Below are 21,572 nucleotides of genomic sequence, written 5' to 3'. Positions count from 1 at the left end.
AATTCATATAAAGAGTCACTCTGACTTTTTTTTTTCCACCCAGGGTCCCTCTGTGTAGCCCCCCTGGCTGTCCTCGAATTCAAGGGATCTGCCTGCCTCTGCTGGGACTAAAGGTGTGTACCACTACTGCCCAACCATTCTGTCAATTTTTGACTAAACAAAGACTCTACAGCCACAACAAATGTAATTTAATAACAGTTCCATTTAAAACAGAACAAAACAGCAAATATACTTCTGGTTCTCTTCCAAGTTGTGTCTAATAAAACACACTCACACAACAAAAATCACATGAAAATACAGACACACATAAAGGTCAGGTGTTGGCTTAATAAGAGCGCCTGCTACCAAGTCTGAGGACCCAAGTTCAATCTCTAGGAACCACAAGATAAAAGGAAAAAAATGATTTTAAAAAACTGCCCTGGTTACCACACGTGACAATACTAATAAGTAAGTAGATGTCACTTTTAAAAACTCAAAAACAGTCTAATTTGTGAATTTTCACCAAAACTTTAGGGTGGAAGTGAGCAGAGTAATCTCAGCATTTAGAAGGCTGAAAGAGAGGACCCACATAAGACCAGCCTGAGCAAGACCCTGAAACAAAGCTGGGGTGGGAAACAGGAGGGTACCTTAGTTTGAACCAAGTAGACAAAGCAGACGTATACAAGTAAGAGAAATAGTATAAACAGATTTTGATCTGCAATTTATCACCCCGATATTGTTGTGGAAACATTAGAAAGTCAGTATTGCTACGTACCACAGTTGAGAATTTAAGACTCCCTCTAACAGCAGTGTTAAAGGGTTGACCCCTTGTGTTGGTGCTATTGGGAAGGAAACAAAAATATGTTCTAGTAGGAGGTTTAAGAACACTGGAGGCATGCCCTGGAGACTGTGGAAGCCGCATTGTATTTTTGTATACAAGACATGAGCTAAGTGGTTTTGTTCTGCCAAAATGCAAAGATGTGCCTCATCATAGGCCCAAAGAATGGGAATAGCCAATGCTGGCCCATCTGAACACTGAGTTTATAGGCACATATCAACCACACTTATCTCCCATGATCATTATACATATGCCTTACTGTCTTTTTCAGTAAATTCCTGGATTCTCATCATAGTATTCTGTTTTTAAGCGTTGAGTATGAGAGAAACCTGAGAAACATATGAATAAGTGATACCATTGATGTAATATTACATGCGCTGCCACCTATAGCTCATGACCCTAATAAATTCAGAAACTGCCAAGGACTAGCCTTGGCTTGGAGAAGGGTTTTGAGGAAGGGGTGTCTGGGAGTGATCAAACAAATGACTTGAAGTCAAATCATGGGTCCAAGGTGGACCTATGTTCTCCTGGAGACAGCTCCCAGCCTTTTTCTCTGTTCTGATCTCTCTCTGGAGATTTCTGGACAGCTCTCTATTTTCTGCTTAAGACAGTTCTCCAAACAAGTCTCCTGCTGTTCTAAAAAACCTTCCCTGGGTAGCTCATCTCCTATAGATTATAAACCTAGTCTTTTATTTTACATATCAATTTACTCATTTACATCAGATTTCTTTTTTATTATCCTACAAATCAGAATCCTGTGACTCCAGTCCATTCTTAGGTGAGAGCAGCACACACTTTTTTTTTTTTTTTTTGGTTTTTTGAGACAGGGTTTCTCTGTATAGCCCTGGCTGTCCTGGAACTCTGTAGACCAGGCTGGCCTCGAACTCAGAAATCCGCCTGCCTCTGCCTCCCGAGTGCTGGGAATAAAGGCATGCGCCACCATGCCCTGCTTTTCTATTTGGGGGGGGGGGGTACACATTCACTTTCAACATTGCAAAAGTATTCAGAGATCTGTCTGCCTTTGTTAAGCACGGATGCTAATCTAGCTATTTGGGACCCAGTCCTGAAATTACCATTTCTACCACTTATGGGCCTATCCTTGCTGTCTCAGGTTGATCCTGAAACTCAGGAATCTGCCTGCCTTTTTATCTGTCTTTGTATCTTTCTGACAAGCTGACTCATTAATTCAATTGCCTTTATTCCTTTAGATTCATGAACTCCCTCATAATTCATATTGCATCCTTATTCTTTTGCATAGTTGAGAGATTATATATTTTTGAACTCATGTATTTAGAGTTCTTTTCCATAGCCTTAAGGGCTATCCTGACTGTCCCACATTTACCATTTTGCTGAGACAGTCACACCTTGACTCCCAGACTTATGCTATCTCAGATTATCAAGGAGTCATTAACATTAAGAAGGAGGACATTCCTCAGAGGAATGAGAAAACATGTGCATTATTATACTACCTATTATATTTTATTATATTATACATGTGCACTATTATACGACCCTTCCTTTCTCATATACATATAAAGATTACATTTTTTAAAATGAAAAAAAATCTTTTTAAAAAAATTTTACTTATTTATTATATGTAAGTACACCATAGCTGTCTTCAGACACTCCAGAAGAGATCTCATTATGGATGGTTGTAAGCCACCATGTGGTTGCTGGGATTTGAACTCAGGACCTTCGTAAGAGCAGTCAGTGTTCTTAACCGCTGAGCCATCTCTCCAGCCCCAAAATGAAAAAAAATCTTACCAGTGTAATAGAACAACTATAATACTCACCACAGATTCCTATCAGAACCCATGCAAATCAGGAGACAAGGAATTAATACCTTTGAAATGCTCAAAGGAAAAAAATATTCAACTTAGAATTTTCTTATTTAGTTAAAAGAATCTTGGCTATGGAGATGGCTCAGCAGATTAAAGTACTTGCCATCTAGCTTGTGAGCCTGAATTCCCTAAGACATATGTGACACAAGAAGAAATCAAGCCCTGCAAGTTGTTTACTAACCTAAAGGTGCATGCTATAGCAAGCTTGTAATACATGAATAAACACACAAAACTATAAAGGGGTTAAATGGAAGAATATTATGAGGATCTTGCATTTTTACATGAAATGACATAAGGTGTATTTTTTGTTTGATAACTTCACAGTTATAAAATCGCGCACGGCCTGAGAAACGTAGAACGACAATTAATAAGCTATCCATAACGAGATATAAAGCTCACCGCTACTACTCAAGTGCCTGCCACCACGCTCCCTGACATAATGATAATGAACTAAAACCTCTGAACCTGCAAGCAAGCCCCCAACTAAATATTTTCTCTCTTACAAGATTTGTCTTGGTCTCTTCACTGCAGTAGAATAATGCCTAAACCATTCCCTTATAGACGTTTATACTCTAACCAAAGGAGATCTATGCATAACATACAGTCAGATTGTGATGAATACCTAGGGAAAAAAAAATGTAGGCAGGATGTTTGGTGGATATCCTTGGGGAGGGGAAATGGGAGGAGGGATAAGGAGGAGAGGAAGGAGAGGGAACTAAAGTCAGGATGTAATATATGAAAGAAAAATAAGTTAAGATGTACCGTAAGAGGATGATGTTTGAGATGAAAGAGCAGAGGAAAAGGTCCTGAGCGGAAGAAGGCCAGCATGGTCAAGGATCCCCACGAAGCCCAGGGCATTTAGGGAACAGTGAGCGAGTGAGCTGATGAAATTAGGATACTGTAAGCCACATTAGGGAATCTGACGTTTATTATGAGTGAAGACAGAAAATAGGACGGGAAGATTTTGAGTAGAGGAATGGTGTAATCTGACCAACAGTGTTGTAAAATCTCTTTCCCCCTATAGAGGTTCCTTGTATCAATGCAAGAAACAAACAAACAACAAACACCAAAACAGTTATTATCTCAAAGGGAAGAAGACAGTTCACTCTTGAGGGAAGTATGAATGACTATGCCCTGAAACGCAGATTCAAATTTCCCTGGAGGACACGTTCCACTGTGAAAATGGTTACATGAGACTGTATTAGTTATGTACCTATATGAGCCAAAGCTACTGGTAGGTGCCACAGATAGACAGGTTACAGCCAACAGGGGAACCCAGTTAAGGATTCAGATGTCATCTGATGCTGTCCTAGCTCTTGGACTGAAAGAAGCTAGTAGTCTGACAATACAACTTTTTAAAAGTTTACACCAGGGGTTCTCAACCTTGCTAATGCTGTAAGCCTTTAATACAGTTTATGTGGCGGTGATTTCCAACCATAAAATTATTTTTCTTGCTACTTTATAACTGTAGTTTTACATTATAATGATTCATAATTGTCTTTGTTTTCCAATGGTCTTTTGGGGGCCCAAAGCCTACAGGTTGAGAACTGCTGGTTTATATATAGTCTCAAGGATGCTTATCACACAGAGGAGCCCATCACTGACTTACAAATAGACTAAGTACCCAAGACATCTTTCTGCTCTGGTCTGTGACAACATTTTAATTGTCCATAGTCACAGAATTCAATTATTTGGCCTTAAAGAATCTTTAATATAGGTGTCTTAAGAGTTCTATGGCTGTGAGGAGACACCATGACTAAAGCAACTCTTATGAAAGAAAAAGTTTAATGAGGGGCATATGTTTTAGAGGGATAGTCCATGGTCGTCAGTCAGGAAACAGGCTGGAGCTGGAGCAGTAGCTGAGCTTTACATCCTGACCTGCAGGTAGCAGGAAGCAAGAGACTGGGGCTTTGTGGAGGATGGTTAAACCTCAAAGCCGACTACCAAGGGTACATCTCTTCCAATGAGAATCTAACCTCCTAATATCCTTCCCCAACAGTTCCACTCGCTGGTGACTAAGCACTCTAACATATGAGCCTATGGGGGACATTACCAGGGTCATGGCAGTCAGAATGCTAAATGCTGTCTTCTGAAGGTAGATGCACCAAGAATTGCTGATTACTTGGACAAGCATTGAAGAGCTACTCCAAAGGAAGGTTTCTATCTGAGCAACTTCAAAGATGGGGTTCTAGAGTCCCATGCCTTTTGCATGCACTATTCTGTGTACTCCTATTTTTAAAAAAAAAAATAAAAAGATACTTCTCTCTCTACCCTTTCTCTTTCAGTATCTGCCATGAAGTGCACCAAAGGAAATCCTCAGACATAATGAATAGACAGTGCAGCTCCATGGCTTTGCAGAGGGAGAATCTGTGCATCACTTCAGGCCACAAATCCCCATGGTTAGTTTCATAACTGACCACTTTAAGGATGAAATTCCATTAATGTATAGCCAAGACAGGGGTGGAAACAGCTGTGGGAAAAATAATCATATTAGATTTGTACATATTAATGCTGAGTTGCTATCACACATGCAAACAGATACAGAATATGTACCTGAATATGCAAAGAATATACAGAACATACAGAAGAGACATATACCTACTCTAGCACCAAGTATATAGGTAGGAACCCCTTCCCTGCTTCTGCAAGAAGACAAGTGAGAATAAAAAATAAAAAAATAAATAAATCACAAAGCAATGAATTCTCCACCAAAGTCTCAACCAAGAGCCACTGACATTTGAGTAAGACTGTGACATCAAAGGAACAGTGCAAGGTAAGAAGAGGCGTGGGCTATAACAGGTGAGTAAGACTTCTATATCATGAACCCTTTCTTTCTTTCTTTTTTTTTTTTTTTTGGTTTTTCAAGACAGGGCTTATCTGTATAACCCTGGCTGTTCTGGAACCACTCAGAAATCCGCCTGCCTCTGCTTCCCAAGTGCTGAGATTAAAGGTGTGCACCACCACTGCCTGGTGAAACCTTTCTTATGTAATATTTTGTTGTGTATCAAACCAACTATCTAGGTACCTATCCACCAGTATACCATAAATTAATTTCCCAGGCCTGAGGATGCTTAGCCCAACAGCAAAGGAGAAGAAAAAATACACAGCAATATATAATCACACACACACACACACAAAGATTGTAAAAGCTTTTTTGGAGAATAAAAGATAAGGGAAGAAAGGAAGAACATAGAAGAGATTAGGCAAGAACATGACAGTTTTCTTTTGAGGTTAAAAAGGGTGTATACAGTGGATATTTAAGTACACCACTTCATGAGGACTCTGCTGGACACTCCCTCCTACAGCTTTCCATTTTTACACTAAGAATTTCTATCCTGAATCAATTAATTTTGATAAATGTTATTGTATTATTAATTGGGGTTAGTGTTGAGTAACTATACTTACTCCAAGCACTTGAGAGGCTAAGGCAGAAGGATTAAGAGTTTGGGGCCAGCCCGGGTTACGGCAAGTTCCAGGCCATCCTAGGCTGCACAATGGGACCCCGTCTCAAAAAGCAAACATTCCTACCACAACAGGTTCCTTATTTTTTTCCCTGTGGTTCTGGAAATCATGAGTTTTATGTCAAGTTTTCTACCATGAGCTACATCCTCAGCCCTAAAAGCAAGGTAAAGACAATCTCCTTCATACATTTTTCACTACATTTATCCAGCAATTTCCCTTTTGAGAAAGGTTCTCACATAGCCCAGGCTAGCCGCAAATTCCCCACATAACCAGTTTAGAACTCCTGATTTTTCTGCTTCCCCTTCCTGAGTGTTGTTGGGATCTCAAATGTGTTTCACCACATCCAGCTCAATAGATAAACGTTTACTGTAACACCTATGAGATATAGCCAAAAGCAAAATAGTATAGCATCTTTGTATCTAAGGCATAATCAGGAGAGATGTATCAGGTACTCAAATTAAACACATACACAGAAGTTGGATACTTATGATAAAAAGTTTAGACCAGGGAACTGAAGAAATGACTCAGAAGTTAAGGTCACTTGTTGCTCTTGCACAGGACCAGAGTTAATTCCTTGCACAAACATGGTAGTTCACATCCATCCATAACTCCAATTCCAGGGAATGTAATGCCCACTTTTGATCTCCGAGGGCACCAAGCATATATGTGTTGCACACAGGATCATTCAGAAAAAGATTTATATAAAATAAAAAGAGCTTTGACACTAGAAGAGAAACTCAATTTAAAGGCCAGAGGAAGTTCTGAGAAACAACATATATTGTTAGTTCTTAAACTATATAGTCAAGCAAAATGAAGAGTTTGAAATAGGAAAGCCTAAAACTAGAAGTTTGAGACATCCAGAGAACTGAAAGAAAGCCAGGGATTGTTGAGTGGGGTTTGGATCTTTATCAATGCCATGAGAACCACTGACAAGTGTCAAACAAAAAACACATCACGATCACAAGGTGTTTTTTGGGGGGGGAAAAAAAAAAAAAATCCAACACTTTGCTATGTGGTTTAAAAAGGTACAAAGCAGTTGTATCTCAAAGGGTAGCTACTGTTTTCTCGAAAGCAGTAGCCTGGACAGGAGCTACTTTATACTTTCGTTTTTAGTATGTAATGATAAGTTTTAGTTTTTGAAGGGCTTTTTTTTGTTGGTTTTTTTTTTTTTGAGACCGAGTTTCACTAGGTAGCTCTGGCAGGCCTTGAATTCATTATGCAGACTAGGCTGGTATTGATGTAGAGATCCTCCTGCCTCTGCATCTGATTAAAGATATACAATATCGCACCTGGCTAAGGTTTTTTTGTTGTTGTTTTGTTTGTTTGTTTGTTTGTTTTTTCGAGACAGGGTTTCTCTGTGTAGCCCTGGCTGTCCTGGAACTCACTTTGTAGACCAGTCTGGCCTCTAGAACTCAGAAGTCCACCTGCCTCTGCCTCCCGAGTGCTGGGATTAAAGGCATGCGCCACCACCGCCCGGCCTGGCTAAGTTTTTAAAACAGCATTTTTTTTCAGGTCCCTTCATGAGAAAAACTAGTGTGTAGAAAAAAGAGAAGTTTAAAACAATCAACTGATATTTTGGCATACATTTCTAAAGCCACTGGTTCACAAGACAGTATCTTTCTAAACAAAATACCCTTTAATGCTCAAGCTTCTACTGCCCCATAATGCCCAAATAATTTGAAACTTTTTCTCTCAAGCATCTGAGCACCGACATGATCAGCTAAAGCTTCATACTTCATACTCAGAGGAGTCTACTACAGCCGAGACCTTATGACCAGTTTCATGTATCACTCTCTCAGACTGCCAGCATGGATGCTGATATATTATCAACCCTCCCTCTGAAATCTCACTGGAAGCCTGCTCCATGACTCTATAACTCTTGCATCGACAAGTCTGCAAAGCCAGCATCCTGTGAAAAATGTTAAAGTTTACTGCCAGTTCAATTAGCTTCTGGGACCCTTCAAACTCTGAATGCCTGGAGAGATGATCCTTCCAAAAATTAAATTAAAATTTTATACTCTGGAGTCTGTCAAAGGTAAGATCTGAGTTTCCCCTCAGAGGCATCTTCCCTATTGTTCCAGTATAAACTGCTGGTCTTTTCTCTTAAAACAAAACAAATAACATACTATGTCTGCGCATGCTTGCACGCCACAGTGCATACATGGATGCATGAGGATGATTTGTAGGAGGATGACTTGTTCTCCTTCTACTGTGTGGCTGCTGGGAATCAAATAAGTTGTGAGGCTTGGCAGCAACCTTGCTGAGCCATGTCCCCTGGCCACATAGCATCATTTTAATGCCACTAATTTCTCTAATAATACCGTTCTTGTGTATAGCTTTAAATATGAACACTTTATACTAATTTTCACTATAAATCTGGTTAAAAAAAACAACTGCTAACAAGAACCATACCAATTTCTGAACACTTAAAAATTCCTTTGCCAAATTAATCAGATCATTAATTTTATGTTCAACGTCAAAGTCTCAGGACAATGTAAAACCTAAGATATATTCTTTGCCAGTCTACTACAGCCTAGTAAGTAAGAGGGAAGGACCACAGAAGCCCTGAGAATATAAAAGGGATAGTGGGATTCCTGGAGAAGGAAGGATACAATAGGGTAAAAGGCGGCTGCATTTGCACTGAATGTAGTGGCATTTTCCTTCCTTACTTCTCTTTTCCTTAAGATTTCCTCTTATTTTGGCCCACAGTTGAGCATGGCAGTGGAACATAAGGCAGATGTATAAAGTAGCTGGTCCCATTACATCCGATCAGAAAAGAGCATAGAATATTAGTGCTCAGCCAGCTTTCTCTCTCCCTTTTTCCTTCTCACCCATCTCCTTCAAAAGGATCTGGTTCTCACCTCACCTTCTACCACATAGTTTCTAGGGAGCAAACTCAAGTCATCGAGCCTGGTAACAGAGCCACTGTGCTGGCAGACCCAGGAAATGGTGGGATTTACTTTTAAAGTGACACTTCCCACCTCAATTAACCCAATAAACGGAATCCCTCATAAGCATGTTCAGATGTGTCTTGAAGCTTGTCCCTGAGAAGTTCTAGACCCTGTCAAATTAATAACACTAACCACCATACTTTAGTTCTTTGGTACCGATTTTCTATGCGTTAGCTTTTCATCATTGTGACCAGTTTCTGACACAAACAACTTAAGGCAAGATTTTGGTTCAAGTTTCAGAGGGCTCAATGCACGGTTGCATGGCCTGTGCATTTGGGCAGAGCAGTGAAGTGCTGAGAGCAGGTGGTAAAGGAACGCTCTTCACTTCATGTCAGAAGCTGAGAGAGGAGGCACAGGAAGAGGCCAGGGCAAGATACAGCCCACAAAGGAGACACCCCACTAACTGATTTTCCCCAATTACCTCCCTATGTCTACCACTGACCATATCCTAATAATGTCACCATATTATGAATACATCAAATGATTAATTTGGTCAAGGTCTCATGATCTAACTACCTCCAGAAAGTTCGTAACAGACATCTCCCCAAAGTGTCCTTTACTGAAATCTTTCTTCAACATTTCTCAAAGTTATCAAGTTGGCAACATTACCTATCACTGTTAAAACGAAACCTCTGAATTAACAGAAACATGTGACTATGGTCCTCAAAGCTCCTCAGACTGGCTGTTTAATTTGAGTACCTGTGTGTCAAAAGAACCACTCTAAAGAACATGCGACTTATCTGGAATATGGTTGACACTCAAACACCAGTCACTATCCTTCCTTCCAGATTTAGCTAAGTAAAAAGCAGCAATTTTCTCAGAATAAACAAATCCTCCTACCTAACGTCTGATCTGAAGAGACACTGAATCTAGTTTCTATGCTGGTTGGCCACAGGAAAAATTCAAACATTTTCCCAAACACAATCTTAAGAAATAGTATACAGAATCTTTCTTCCAGATCCTGGTGCTTTAAAAAATAATAGTCACAAGGGAACTATAGTTTTTTTTTTAAAGCTTTATTTATTTATTATATGTAATTACACACATAGCTGTCTTCAGTCACTCCAGAAGAGGGCATCAGGTCTTGTTACAGATGGTTATGAGCCACCATGTGGTTGCTGGGATTTGAACTCAGGACCTTTGGAAGAACAGTCGGGTGCTCTTACCCACTGAGCCATCTCACCAGCCCGGAACTATAGTTTTTTATGTTTTACAAATAAGTATCACTTTAGCAATTTGGACATTACCAATTCATTTCTACCTAAGCTACCACAAAAGTACTCTATGGTCAGTGTTTTCCTCACCACTGTCTTTACTGTGACCTTAATCATCTCATGTTCCAACAAAACTCAGTTCTTTTCTGGGTTGAGGGTACAGTTCAGTATACATAGAGCTTGCTTGGCATGAATGGGGTCCTGAGTTCTACCCTGGGGACAGCAAAAATGTGATATGGCAGTGTAAGTCTATAATCTCAGCATTCTGGAGGTGGAGGCAGGAACCATCCTACATGACATAGGACTCAACGTAAAATATTTAAGATTTTAAAAAAAAAAAANAAGTCTATAATCTCAGCATTCTGGAGGTGGAGGCAGGAACCATCCTACATGACATAGGACTCAACGTAAAATATTTAAGATTTTAAAAAAAAAAACAACTGAAAAAAAAAAAAAAAAAAAAAAAAAAGGAAAAGGTACCCAGTTAGATGGTTCTGCAGTTAAAAGTACCGCCACCAAACCTGACAGCATGAATCTGAGTCCCAGAATTCCCTAATCCCACCTACACATGGGAAGGAATGAACGAACCAATTCCCTGTAGGCTCTCCTCTGACATCCACACATGTGCCCTGTGGCATGCACACTCCAAACACATACACCAGTAAGTAAGTAAATAAATGTTATGCAGATGGGTAGATAGGGAAGGCAGGTAGACACAGGGGCTGCAGTGATGGCACAGTCGTTAAAGAGCTCAAACTATTCCTGCAGAGGACCTAACTGAGTTCCCAACACCCACACTTATCAGCTCATAACCACTTATAAATCTATTTTCACAGAACCTAACAACTCTGGCCTCGTGGGCACATGAACTCCTGAGGCATATACAGACAGATAAACATGCAGAATTAAAATATAACAATAAAATCTTATATTAAAAAAAAAAAACAAAAACAGTTCATCTCACCAAAGCATAAAACAAATTCTAAGGAAGGCTCTGAAAACAGTCAACTTCGCTTTTGCTGGAAATCCAGACAATTGTATACACCCCTTTCAGGTATGTTCAAGTACTCAAATGTTTCACCATCTGAGCAAAGGTCAAGACCTCCATCAAGACTGAGCTGTTACACCAGCTAACCAGAGCAAATGGTACCATTCTCAACAGACTGCCTACAGCGAAGTATTTCGATAACAAGGGTCAGCAGGGCTGGTGAGATGGCTGAGCAAGGCAAGTGTTTGCTGCACAAGCCAACTGTAGCAGTCTGAGTGAGAATGATCCCCACAGGCTCAGCTATCTCAATACTTGGCCCACAGTTGGTAGACCTATTTGGCAAGGATTAGGAGCCTTGTTGGAGGAGGTGAATCACTGGGTAGGCTCTGAGTTTTAAAAGATCCTTATCTTTATTAGAATGTGTCTCCCTTACTTGTGAATAAAGATGTGAGCTTTTAGCTACTGTTCCAACACCATGCCTGCCTGCCCACCTGCTGCAATGCTCACTGCCAACGATGGCAACGGACTCTAACCTTCTGAAACTGAAGGCCCCAAATAGTCTGTCTTTTATAAATTGTTTACAGAAAATTAACTAAGATACCAACTGCCTAGGTTTGATCCCCAGAACGCACATAAAGTAGAAAAACAACTTCACATAATTGTTCTCTTACCTCAAGTATCTCTCTCAAACAATAATAGTAATAATAAAAACAATTGAAAGAAGTCAGTAGCCAATAATGCAAACATATCACAAAGAAGATAAAAGAAAATACCCATAGCTAGCTGACTTTACACACAGAAAGATGCTGTAACGGTAGTCAGTCTTACTGATGTCTAACCCAGAAAGCACTCAAGAGATCGAAGGTTCACAGAAGATGGCTTAGGAGCTTAAGTCACTGCTTAAGTGGTATTGGCAGAAACCATAAGAGAAGACACTCTAGTCCCTCGTTATTGTTTCAATTCACAGCAATTGAAATCTCCATTTATATATCCACTTTATGACATAAAAGGGCTTTACATATTTTTGTGTGATCAATTTGAACTCTGCAGTGTTACACTGCAAGTAACATACGACGTACCTGACTAAAACCCTGACCTTGATGAACTTCTCATCCAATTCTCTAGCTTTGTTTTTGAGACATGGTCTTGAGAGCCTCAAACCTTCTGTAGCCAAAGATGATTTTTGAGCTCTCCATCCCACCACCCCCACACTTTAGGTCTAAGATTACAAGGCATGCGCATCAATCACCGTGTCCTACACTTCCAGGGCAGTAGTACTGACACATACTAATCACTTTTCTAACATGAAACAAAAGCAAACAGTAAGAAATGTCAGTAAAATTTAAAAACAATCTAAACTAAAAATTCAAACCAAGCAGGCATAACAAAAGTGCTCATCTCAGGATCTGAAAACTGTTAAGACAATGGTACCACACTCAAGTCAGCTGATTTGTATATTTCCTCTTGCATAGTTCCATTTCTGTTATAAACAGAATGTTTAGCTTTTAGGTTATTTTTTTCTTCTTGTTCAGCAAGTTAATGTCTAAGATTCTTTTTTTCTTGCCCCCCATTGGAGCAGTTCTACCTAAAGCTATGAAAGAATCCGCTGACATTAGAAACCAATCTTGAAGCTAGAGAGAGATGACTCAGCAGTTATAAGTACTTAGTGATCTTAGAGAGGACTCCAGTTCAATTCCCAGCACTTACATGGCAACTCCTAAGAGTCATTCTAGTTCTAGGGGATCCAATGTCCTCTTCTAACCTCTGCATCAGGTAAGTATACACGTGATACTCAGATATGCATGCATATAAAACACTATACACATAAAGTAAAATAAAAGAAAATACAAACTAAGTCTTTGTTGGAGCTAAGGAAATGGCTCAGTAGTTACGAGCACGACTTGCTCTTACAGAGGATTGGTTCTCAGGGATTACACGACAGCTAGCTCACAACCATCTGTAGTTCTAGTTCTTGGGGATCCTGTCCTCTTCTAACTCCTGTAAGCTCCTAGGTATATGAGTGGTATCCTTACAAACATATAAGCAAACACTAATATAAGAAAACCAAAGCTTAAAAAAAGAAAAGTAAGGGTCGGGCATGGTGGCACTTGGGAGGCAGAGGCAGGCAGATTTCTGAGTTTGAGTCCAGCCTGGTCTACAGAGTGAGTTCCAGCACAGCCAGGACAACACAGAGAAACCCTGTCTTGAAAGAACAAAAAACAAACAAACAAACAAAAAGATGTTTTGAAAGACAAAGTGGCCAAAGGCTGCAATCCTGAAGAAATACCTTCTTTTACCTGGCATGCTGAGACCTGGGTCCCAGCTCCTAACCCAGCTGTAAGTACTGCCATATAGAGAGGGGAGTACAGATCCAGCATTCTATGTGCGGGATGAAAACAGACTGGATGACTTGACATTTCTTCCTTCCTTAAAAACTTTAGGATTTTAAGCATTACAAAGCATGCCTTCTTTTCCCCCTAAAGGTTACAGAACTACAAAAGGTATTGTCTAAATATGTTGTCGTATTTTAAATGAGTTTTTTACACCCCATCAAAATGATTACAGTTCAAACTCTACAAAGGAGCAGTATTATTTTTAAAAATACTTAAAACGTTTAAGCACTTTATTATTGTACTTTCAGAATATGTATTTATTGGAGGAGAGGGTGTGTGCATGTGTATGCCACATCTATGGAACACCACTGTGGAGGCGAGAGGACAACCTGCAGGAGTCAGTTCTCTCCTTCCACCATGGTGATAAGGAAAGGTGGCAAGCATCTTTTACTTGCTAAGCCATTAGCTTAGCTGGCTTAACATAAAGAAACCAGATGTGGCTGTAGCCTAAGAAAGAAACACTGACTTCTATTGTCAGCAGACTCTTAAAACAGATTTTGGTAGAACTACTCCTAAGAAGGCAAGAATAAAAAATCCTTAAGATACTAACTTGCTGAACAGGGAAAAAAAGAGCATAAACAAACATGCTGTGTGTATCACAGCAACAGGTGAGAGAAAATATACAAACTAATTCAAGGCTGTGTCAGTTAAGATACCATCAGATTAGACCCCAAGCAGCAAGATGCTCCCACATTTCCAGGCAGTGGCACTGGCAAGTGTAAAGCCAGGTTTGAGGTGGCTAAGAAGCAAACTTGAGACAGGGCTATCTAAAGGACAGTTAGGAACCAAGGCCAAGTGCTAGGAGAGCCAACTAGGAGCCACGTCATCTCATCGGCATTTTAATAGAGACCACTGCTTGCAATGTATCTACTAAAACTCAAATGGACTCTGATACTGCTTTTCAAATGGCAGTGGTTATGAGTTTTTCCTATCTAAAATCCAGATGGACTCTATATTCATTCTTTCCTTTGTATTAATGACATCAATAATTCTGAACTGTTAATATGGAGCAAAGTTATTTAAATTTCAATTGTAGTTATTATAACATTGTAAGAATGCCACAATTAAGCCAGCACTTAGGAAGCTGAGGCAGGTAGATCACTGAATTCCAGGTCAGACTAATAATCTAGATAGTCTGAGGGCCACCAGGGATACAAAGAGAAACCCTGTCTCAAAAAACAAATAAGGAAACAAACAAACAAAAACCCAAACCCCAAAAGAATGTAACAATTATCTCTTTCAATGTATCCCCCTCTGCTTTTTCCTCTAATGAAAACTGCAAGGGGATTAACATACCACCTCAGACATACTCTACAATTAACTGCATCTCCATCCTAAACTGTTCATTGTGTTATGCTTGTATACAACTATAAACACACATGTGTTCAGGTATGCCCTCTGAGAGGCCAAAGAAGAACAACACCTGTTCTGCTTATCACTTTCCATGTCATTCCTTCAGGTCCAGTTTCTCACTAATTTTGTAGCAATAAGTCCCAACCATCTTCCTGTCCCTAAGCCAACAAAGTGTTAGGGTTACTGACAGGCATTTAAGTCATACCTAGTTTTTTTGTTTGTTTGTTTTTTTAAAGATTTATTATTTTATGTGTATGAGTACACTGCCCCATTCTCTTCAGACACACCAGAAGAGGGCATCAGATCCCATTACAGACGATTGTGAGCCACCATGTGGTTGCTGGGAATTGAACTCAGGACCTCTAAGAGCAGTCAGTGGTCTTAACCGCTGAGTCATCTCTCTAGTCCCCATCCCCCTTTTTAAAAGTTTTTATTTTGATTCTTTGTGAATTTCACATCATGTACCCCATGTTGCCCCTTCATACCCACCCTCTTGGCCTTGCAATACACCCCCCAAAGAAAACAAACGTAAAAAACAAAAAAACATCTTGTGGAAGCTATAGTGTGTCGCATAATATATCCTTTTGTCCACACATCCTTACTTGTAAATGTTCACTACAATGAGTCATTGGTCCCTCACCACCAGGACTCCTCTAGGATATCCTGTTAGTGCCCTTGCCCTGTGTCATAGAGATCCTCCTGCTTTGGTTCTGCAGGACCAACCCCTTCACAAGTTCCACCATTTCCTAGATGGGGTAGATATAGGGGTGGGCCAACTCAAAGCCCTGGATCTAGGCCTAGGTGGTAGCTGCTTTGATCAGCCCACCAGCACTCCTTTACCCAGTGCCACCAGGGGAGGGACAGGGCCAAACACTGGGGCCAGCTTTCATGCCCTCTGTGTCCACTTTCCCTGCCACAGGTAGTGAGGAGTGGTGCATCCCTCCTATCGCCCACACCACCACACGCACATCTAGCTACTTACCTGAGTGAACTCCAGACTTCATGAGCAAACAACTGCTTTTACCTATTGAACTATCTCCCCAATTCCCCAAAACGGTACTTTTTAAAATGTAAGTCTGCGTAAGTGTAGTGCTCTTTCTTTTACTGTGTGCTTTCCCTGCTATATGTCTGTACACCACATGCATGCTTGGTACCCATGGAGGTGAGAAAAGGGTACTAGAACCCTTGAACTGAGTTACAGAAGGTTGTGAGGGACCATATAGGCGCTCAGAATCAAGTGCTGGTCCTCTGTAAGAGCAGCCCGTGTTCTTAACCACTGAAGCCATCCTGCCATCCCTCCAACCCTTCTTTGTTACCAAGGTGTTTTTCCATATTTGCAACATTGTAAAGCCAGGCATGGTGACAACCCCATGCAATCCCAGTACTTTTATGACAAAAGCAGAAGGGTCATATGCTTCAGGCCAGTTTGAGCAATCAAGTGAGTTCAAGGCCAGAATATACTACAAAGAAAGTCAGTCTCTAAAACAAGAAAACTCTAAGAAATAAGAAGAAAAAGCAATAAAAACCAGTACATGAAAACTCTTTTTAGAAAAGATGTGTGTCAGAGCAAGAAAGCGAGAGAGCGGGGGGGGGGGGGGGGAGTAAGGGAGATCGGAAAGAGCGAGTGGAGTCAGAGGAGATCGCTGTTTTCCTGATACCACAGCAGAGCTGAGTAGTTTTGACAGAGCCACTAGGTCCACAAAATCTAAATTATTTATATCAGCCCTTTATACAAACGTTTTCAGACTGTCATCCAAATGACAGCCAAATATATCAGAAATGGTAGAAAAATTATTATTCATTTCAATAAATAAGGTTTATTCTGAACTCCTCCTCCTAATTAGTGTCACTTAGTAAATGCTGATACTCACATTTCGGATACTTTCCATTGAGTAGGTTCATTAGAGTTGCACAATATTATTACAAACAAAATCTTTACTAAGGCACATTTGTAGTCATCACTACACACACTTATCTTTCAATTGCATGTATCTATCTACTAAGGTACAGACAAGCAAAGCTGAACACAGAAACAACAGTTGACATAACTTAGTAACTCCTAATAATCTGTTAAGACTACAGCATCTCAGAGTACCATTGAGGACCAAGACATTAGTGTTACCCGACTGCATATTAGGAAAAACAATCAATCCATCAGCACCATTCCAAACCCACCAGGTTTCTCTTATGCACAAGGTTTTGAGGACCATTGCACTGAGAAATCATTTTACCTTGAGTGTGAAAAGACTAATGCGGCCAGGTAATTTATAAAACAGCCCTTCTCCTCCTCTTGAGTTGGAATGTAGCATGGCATTGAGGCACGCAAGAGGGGATGTCCCACTGCAAAGAGTGAAAAGACAGAAATAGATCACAAAAGTTGGTGTCTACTTACCAAATATCCAACTCCTCTAATTCATTTCCAAACCAGGAAGTAAAGCAAGCAAAACAGAAGCAATGTTTTCACAAATCTATTGTGAAAGCAGTGACGATAAACAACTGAAATTCACAGAAGTCCCAGAGTCTAGTTTGTGGTACATAACAATTCACAATACACACCAAGCACATCTTTAGTGTTTCCTGACAATACAAACCAAGCTCTAAAAAATTTATAGAGACCATTCAGCAATTAAAAGTGTGTGGTGTGAGCCAGGTATGATGGCACATACCTCTAATTCTAGCACTCAGGGGGCAGAGATCTCTGAATTTGAGGCTGGCCTGGCCTACAGAGTAAAGAAACCTGTCTCCTTTCTTGAAGAAACAAAAACAAGAGTCGACTGGCTGCTTTCACAGAGGAGCAGATTTTGACTCCCAGAACCCATGGTGGGTGGCTCACAACCTATTAACACTGTTAGCTATGGGGGATACCTATGGCCTCTGAGTGTAACCAAGTACATGTGCCATACACACAAACTGAAAATTAAAAAATTTCCAAGTCCTATGCTGACAAGTTTTAACACACATATCTTAGCCTGGTGTGCCAATTCATTCATATAACCTCAGCCCTCAAAAAGCTGAGTAAGGAGGCCAAAGTCTGAATTCATAGTCAGTTTCAGGCCATACTGATCTGTATTATGAGAATCTGCTCAAAAACAGAAACATAATACACTGTTATGAAATTTTATATTGGGCACATGCCTTTAATCCCAAAACTCAGGAGGCAGAGGCAGGCAGATCTTTGAGTCTGAGGCCAGCCTGGTCTATAGCGTTAATTCCAGGTCAGCCAGAGATACACAGAAAAACCCTTTGCCAAAAAAACAAAAACAAAAACAGAAAACCCCACAAAACTTTTGGCACATGCCTTTACTTTCAGCACAAGAGACAGAGGTAGAGGCAGGCTGATCTCTATGAATCTGTTTAGCCTGATCTACATAGTAAGTTCCAGAGCAGCCAGACTACTTATTACAAGTCCCCATATCAAAAAAATAAATATATAAAAAATAAAAATAAAAAGTAACTATTTTGGTTCTTGCGGCTGGAGAGATAACTCAGCAGTTAACAGGACTGGGGCTCAGTTACTAGCACCCACATCCGGCTGCTTACAACAGTTATCAGTACCTTTGGCATCTGATACTTTCTTCTGGCCGCCATGAATTAACATCCCCACCCAAAAAACACATTACCTGCCACCAGTCCTGAAGACCTGAACCAACTCCTGTAAGTTGTTCTCTTACCTCTATATGCCTCCTCCCCAATATTCACAAACAGTAAGTAAAACGTAATAAACATTTTAAATAAAAACAAAAACAGAGCCGGGCATGGTGGCGCATGCCTTGAATCCCAGCACTCGGGAGGCAGAGGCAGGCAGATTTCTGAGTTCGAGGCCAGCCTGGTCTACAAAGTGAGTTCCAGGACAGCCCGGGCTATACAGAGAAACCCTGTCTCGAAAAGACAAAACAAAACAAAACAACAACAACAAAAAAGATGCCAATACAATAATTTCAAACCAATTGATAATGATAAATGCTGTCCACCTAGATTAGACAAATAATACCAATATCTTAACCTTTCTGATATCATAACAACCTGTGGTAGGTCACAGCCATGCTGAGTCACCATTTTCCTTTCTCTCACTTCTCTGAGTCACTCTGTACCTCTGCAACTCTTAGCTCCGCCTCCCTTTTCCCTGTCCAATCACAGGCTTCCCACTGCCCTAATGTAATTGGACAGAGAAAATCCTGTGACAGGTGTGTACTCTGTATGTATAAGTGAAATCTCTCGCCCCTTTGGTTAAATATATTCCTAGGCACTTGGTTTCCTTGTGCTTATGGTAAGCAATTTGCATTCTTGGTTGTTTTTTGGGAGGGAGCTGGAAGGGGGGGCGGTGTTCGAGACAGGGTTTCTCTGTATAGTACTGGTTGTCCTGGAACTCACTCTGAGGCCAGAGTGGCCTCAAACTCAGAAATTCACCTGCCTCTGCTTCCCAAGTACTGGGATTAAAGGCATGCGCCACCACTGCCCATCATGATTTGCATTCTTGATTCTTATTGCAGATAATTCATTATTGCACAGGAAGACCGGCAAAACCACTGCTGTGGCTGGGTTTGATTTTATACGTGGCTACTTTGTATACTCATTTGTCAATTCTAATGGCTTTTAAGTGGCATCTGGCATTTCTATATATAAGATTATGACACATGATGCTTCCACTCAGATTCTCATATGCCAAGCCTCAACCCTCACGATGAGCTAATGCCCAGAGTTCACTGTGGAGACCTGGTGGCTAAGAGAAGGAAATCCCGTGAACTGCAGATAAAGTCTCTTTGAGTTCTAGAAGGCAGAGCCATGCAAGGCATGGTGGACACATCTTTCAAACTTGGTGCCTTTTCTTTGTAAGGCTGAGAAATCGAAGGAATCATGAACAAGAAGACAAGCAAGAATCTTCCAGTAGATGGAGCTGTGGAGACCGGAAGCATAATTTCACAGTGAAAAAGGTTAGCTTTCTTTGAGATACTCCCAGCAGGATTTTGCAGTTGCCTCGCACTGCCAAAGAGGCTGTGAGCTCTGACCCAGCTCAGTCCAGCACGTGGTCCTTTCTATGCCCACCAAACAAGTGAACTCCGGAGAAGCTAAGTAAGTAACACATCCAGTTTCACACAGCCGCTTCGGAGTCGGATTGGGAATCAAACTCCGTTCTCTCAGACTCCAAACCTTGAACTTCTTAGAGTTTCTTTGCTCACTCAGTGCTAGACAAAGACAAATGCCCAAGGAAGGAAATCATCTTCAGATGAGGCGAGCTGGTGAGAAGAGCTAAGAGCAAACACAGTGAAGGAAAGAAGATGGCAGCGAGGGGGGTGGGGGATGGAAAATGGAGAGTTGGAAGGAGAACTTGTTTTAGGTTTGGTTTAGATTAGGTTTGTTCTTGTGAATATACAAAGGTACATGTATGTGTGCAGATGCACAAGCATTGCTATGAAATCAAAGGTTGATACCAAGTGTCTTCCTTTATTGCTTCCTAGTTATTTTTATTATTAATTATTTAATTATTAATATGTGGATGGGTTTTTGTTTGGTTGGTTTTAGTTTTTTTGGTTTTTGGGTTTTTTTTGGGTTTTTTGTTTTGTTTTGTTTTGTTTTGTTTTTAGTTATTTATATGTGTATGGGTGTTTGCCTGCGTGTACATTTGTGAACCATATGTGTGCCTGGTACCTGAGGAGACTAACTGGAATTACAGTTAGTTGTGAGCCACCATGTGGGTACAGGGTGTTGTGTCTGGGTTCTCTGGAAGAGCCAGGTCTTAACCCTTGAGCCATCCCTCCAGCACCAGTCCACCTACCTTAGTTTTGTTTGGTTGTTTAGAGGCAGCGAACCCAGAGCTCACCAGCTGGCTAATCTGATTGGCCAACACACTCCATGGATGAACCCCTGTCTACCTCCTCAGTGCTAAGGGGGTCAGCCACCCTCTACCACACCCGTATTTTTATATGCAGCGCAGGGATCTGAGCTCAGGTTCTCTTGATGGTACTGCAGACACTTTGCCAACCGAGGAGTTCCCTTAGCCTTGTTTGGTGGTGGGGAGTTGAACCCAGGCCCCTGTGCATGCTGGGAAAGCATCCCGCCAGTGAGCGGCGCCCCTAGCTTTTGTCTTTCTGACACAGGTTTCAGGATGCCCTTGAACTCACTGAGTAGTCCACAGCACCCTTTTGTCTTCACCCCCTGAGCGCTAGGGTGGACAGGCTCGGGCCACCATGCCAGCTACTTATTTGTTGTTGTACATCAGTATTGCCCAAAACAGAGCAGCGACAAATAGCCTTAATTCTTAGCTCGTACTTTCCATCAGTCAGGAATCCAGCACCGCATCATTCCAGGATCTCTCTGGAATCAAGATGTGGGTCAGACTGCAATTTCCCATCAAGACCGCTTGTGGGAAGATCCATTTCATTCCCCATGGCCTGTGGCTCCTTGTTTTTCTCACTTCCTGGTCGGTTTTGTAGCTCAAGGTCTTCCTCGGCTCCTTACAGCACAGACCTCACCAACAAGACCCTTCAAGAATGTAAATAAGGGCTGGAGGGACTGCTCTTCCAGAGGTCCTGAGTTCAATTCCCAGCAACCACAT

General features: G+C 40.9%; 1 protein-coding gene across 3 annotated transcripts in view; it reads right to left on the bottom strand.

Moving 5' to 3' along the window:
* Nucleotides 1-21,572, bottom strand: part of Asxl1 (ASXL transcriptional regulator 1) — a 67,083-nt gene that overhangs the window by 35,098 nt on the left and 10,413 nt on the right. For all 3 annotated transcript variants that reach the window (XM_021192387.2, XM_029535997.1, XM_029535996.1), the window contains exon 4: nucleotides 17,251-17,359. In XM_021192387.2, coding sequence (XP_021048046.1) covers nucleotides 17,251-17,359 — 109 coding nt within the window. The remainder of the gene's footprint in view (nucleotides 1-17,250; nucleotides 17,360-21,572) is intronic.

The sequence above is a fragment of the Mus pahari genome, chromosome 3 (assembly GCF_900095145.1).
Source record: "Mus pahari chromosome 3, PAHARI_EIJ_v1.1, whole genome shotgun sequence".
NCBI classification, from domain to species: Eukaryota; Metazoa; Chordata; class Mammalia; order Rodentia; family Muridae; genus Mus; species Mus pahari.
The sequence above is the reverse complement of the archived record's forward strand: the minus strand, read 5'-3'. Positions and strand labels throughout refer to the sequence as shown.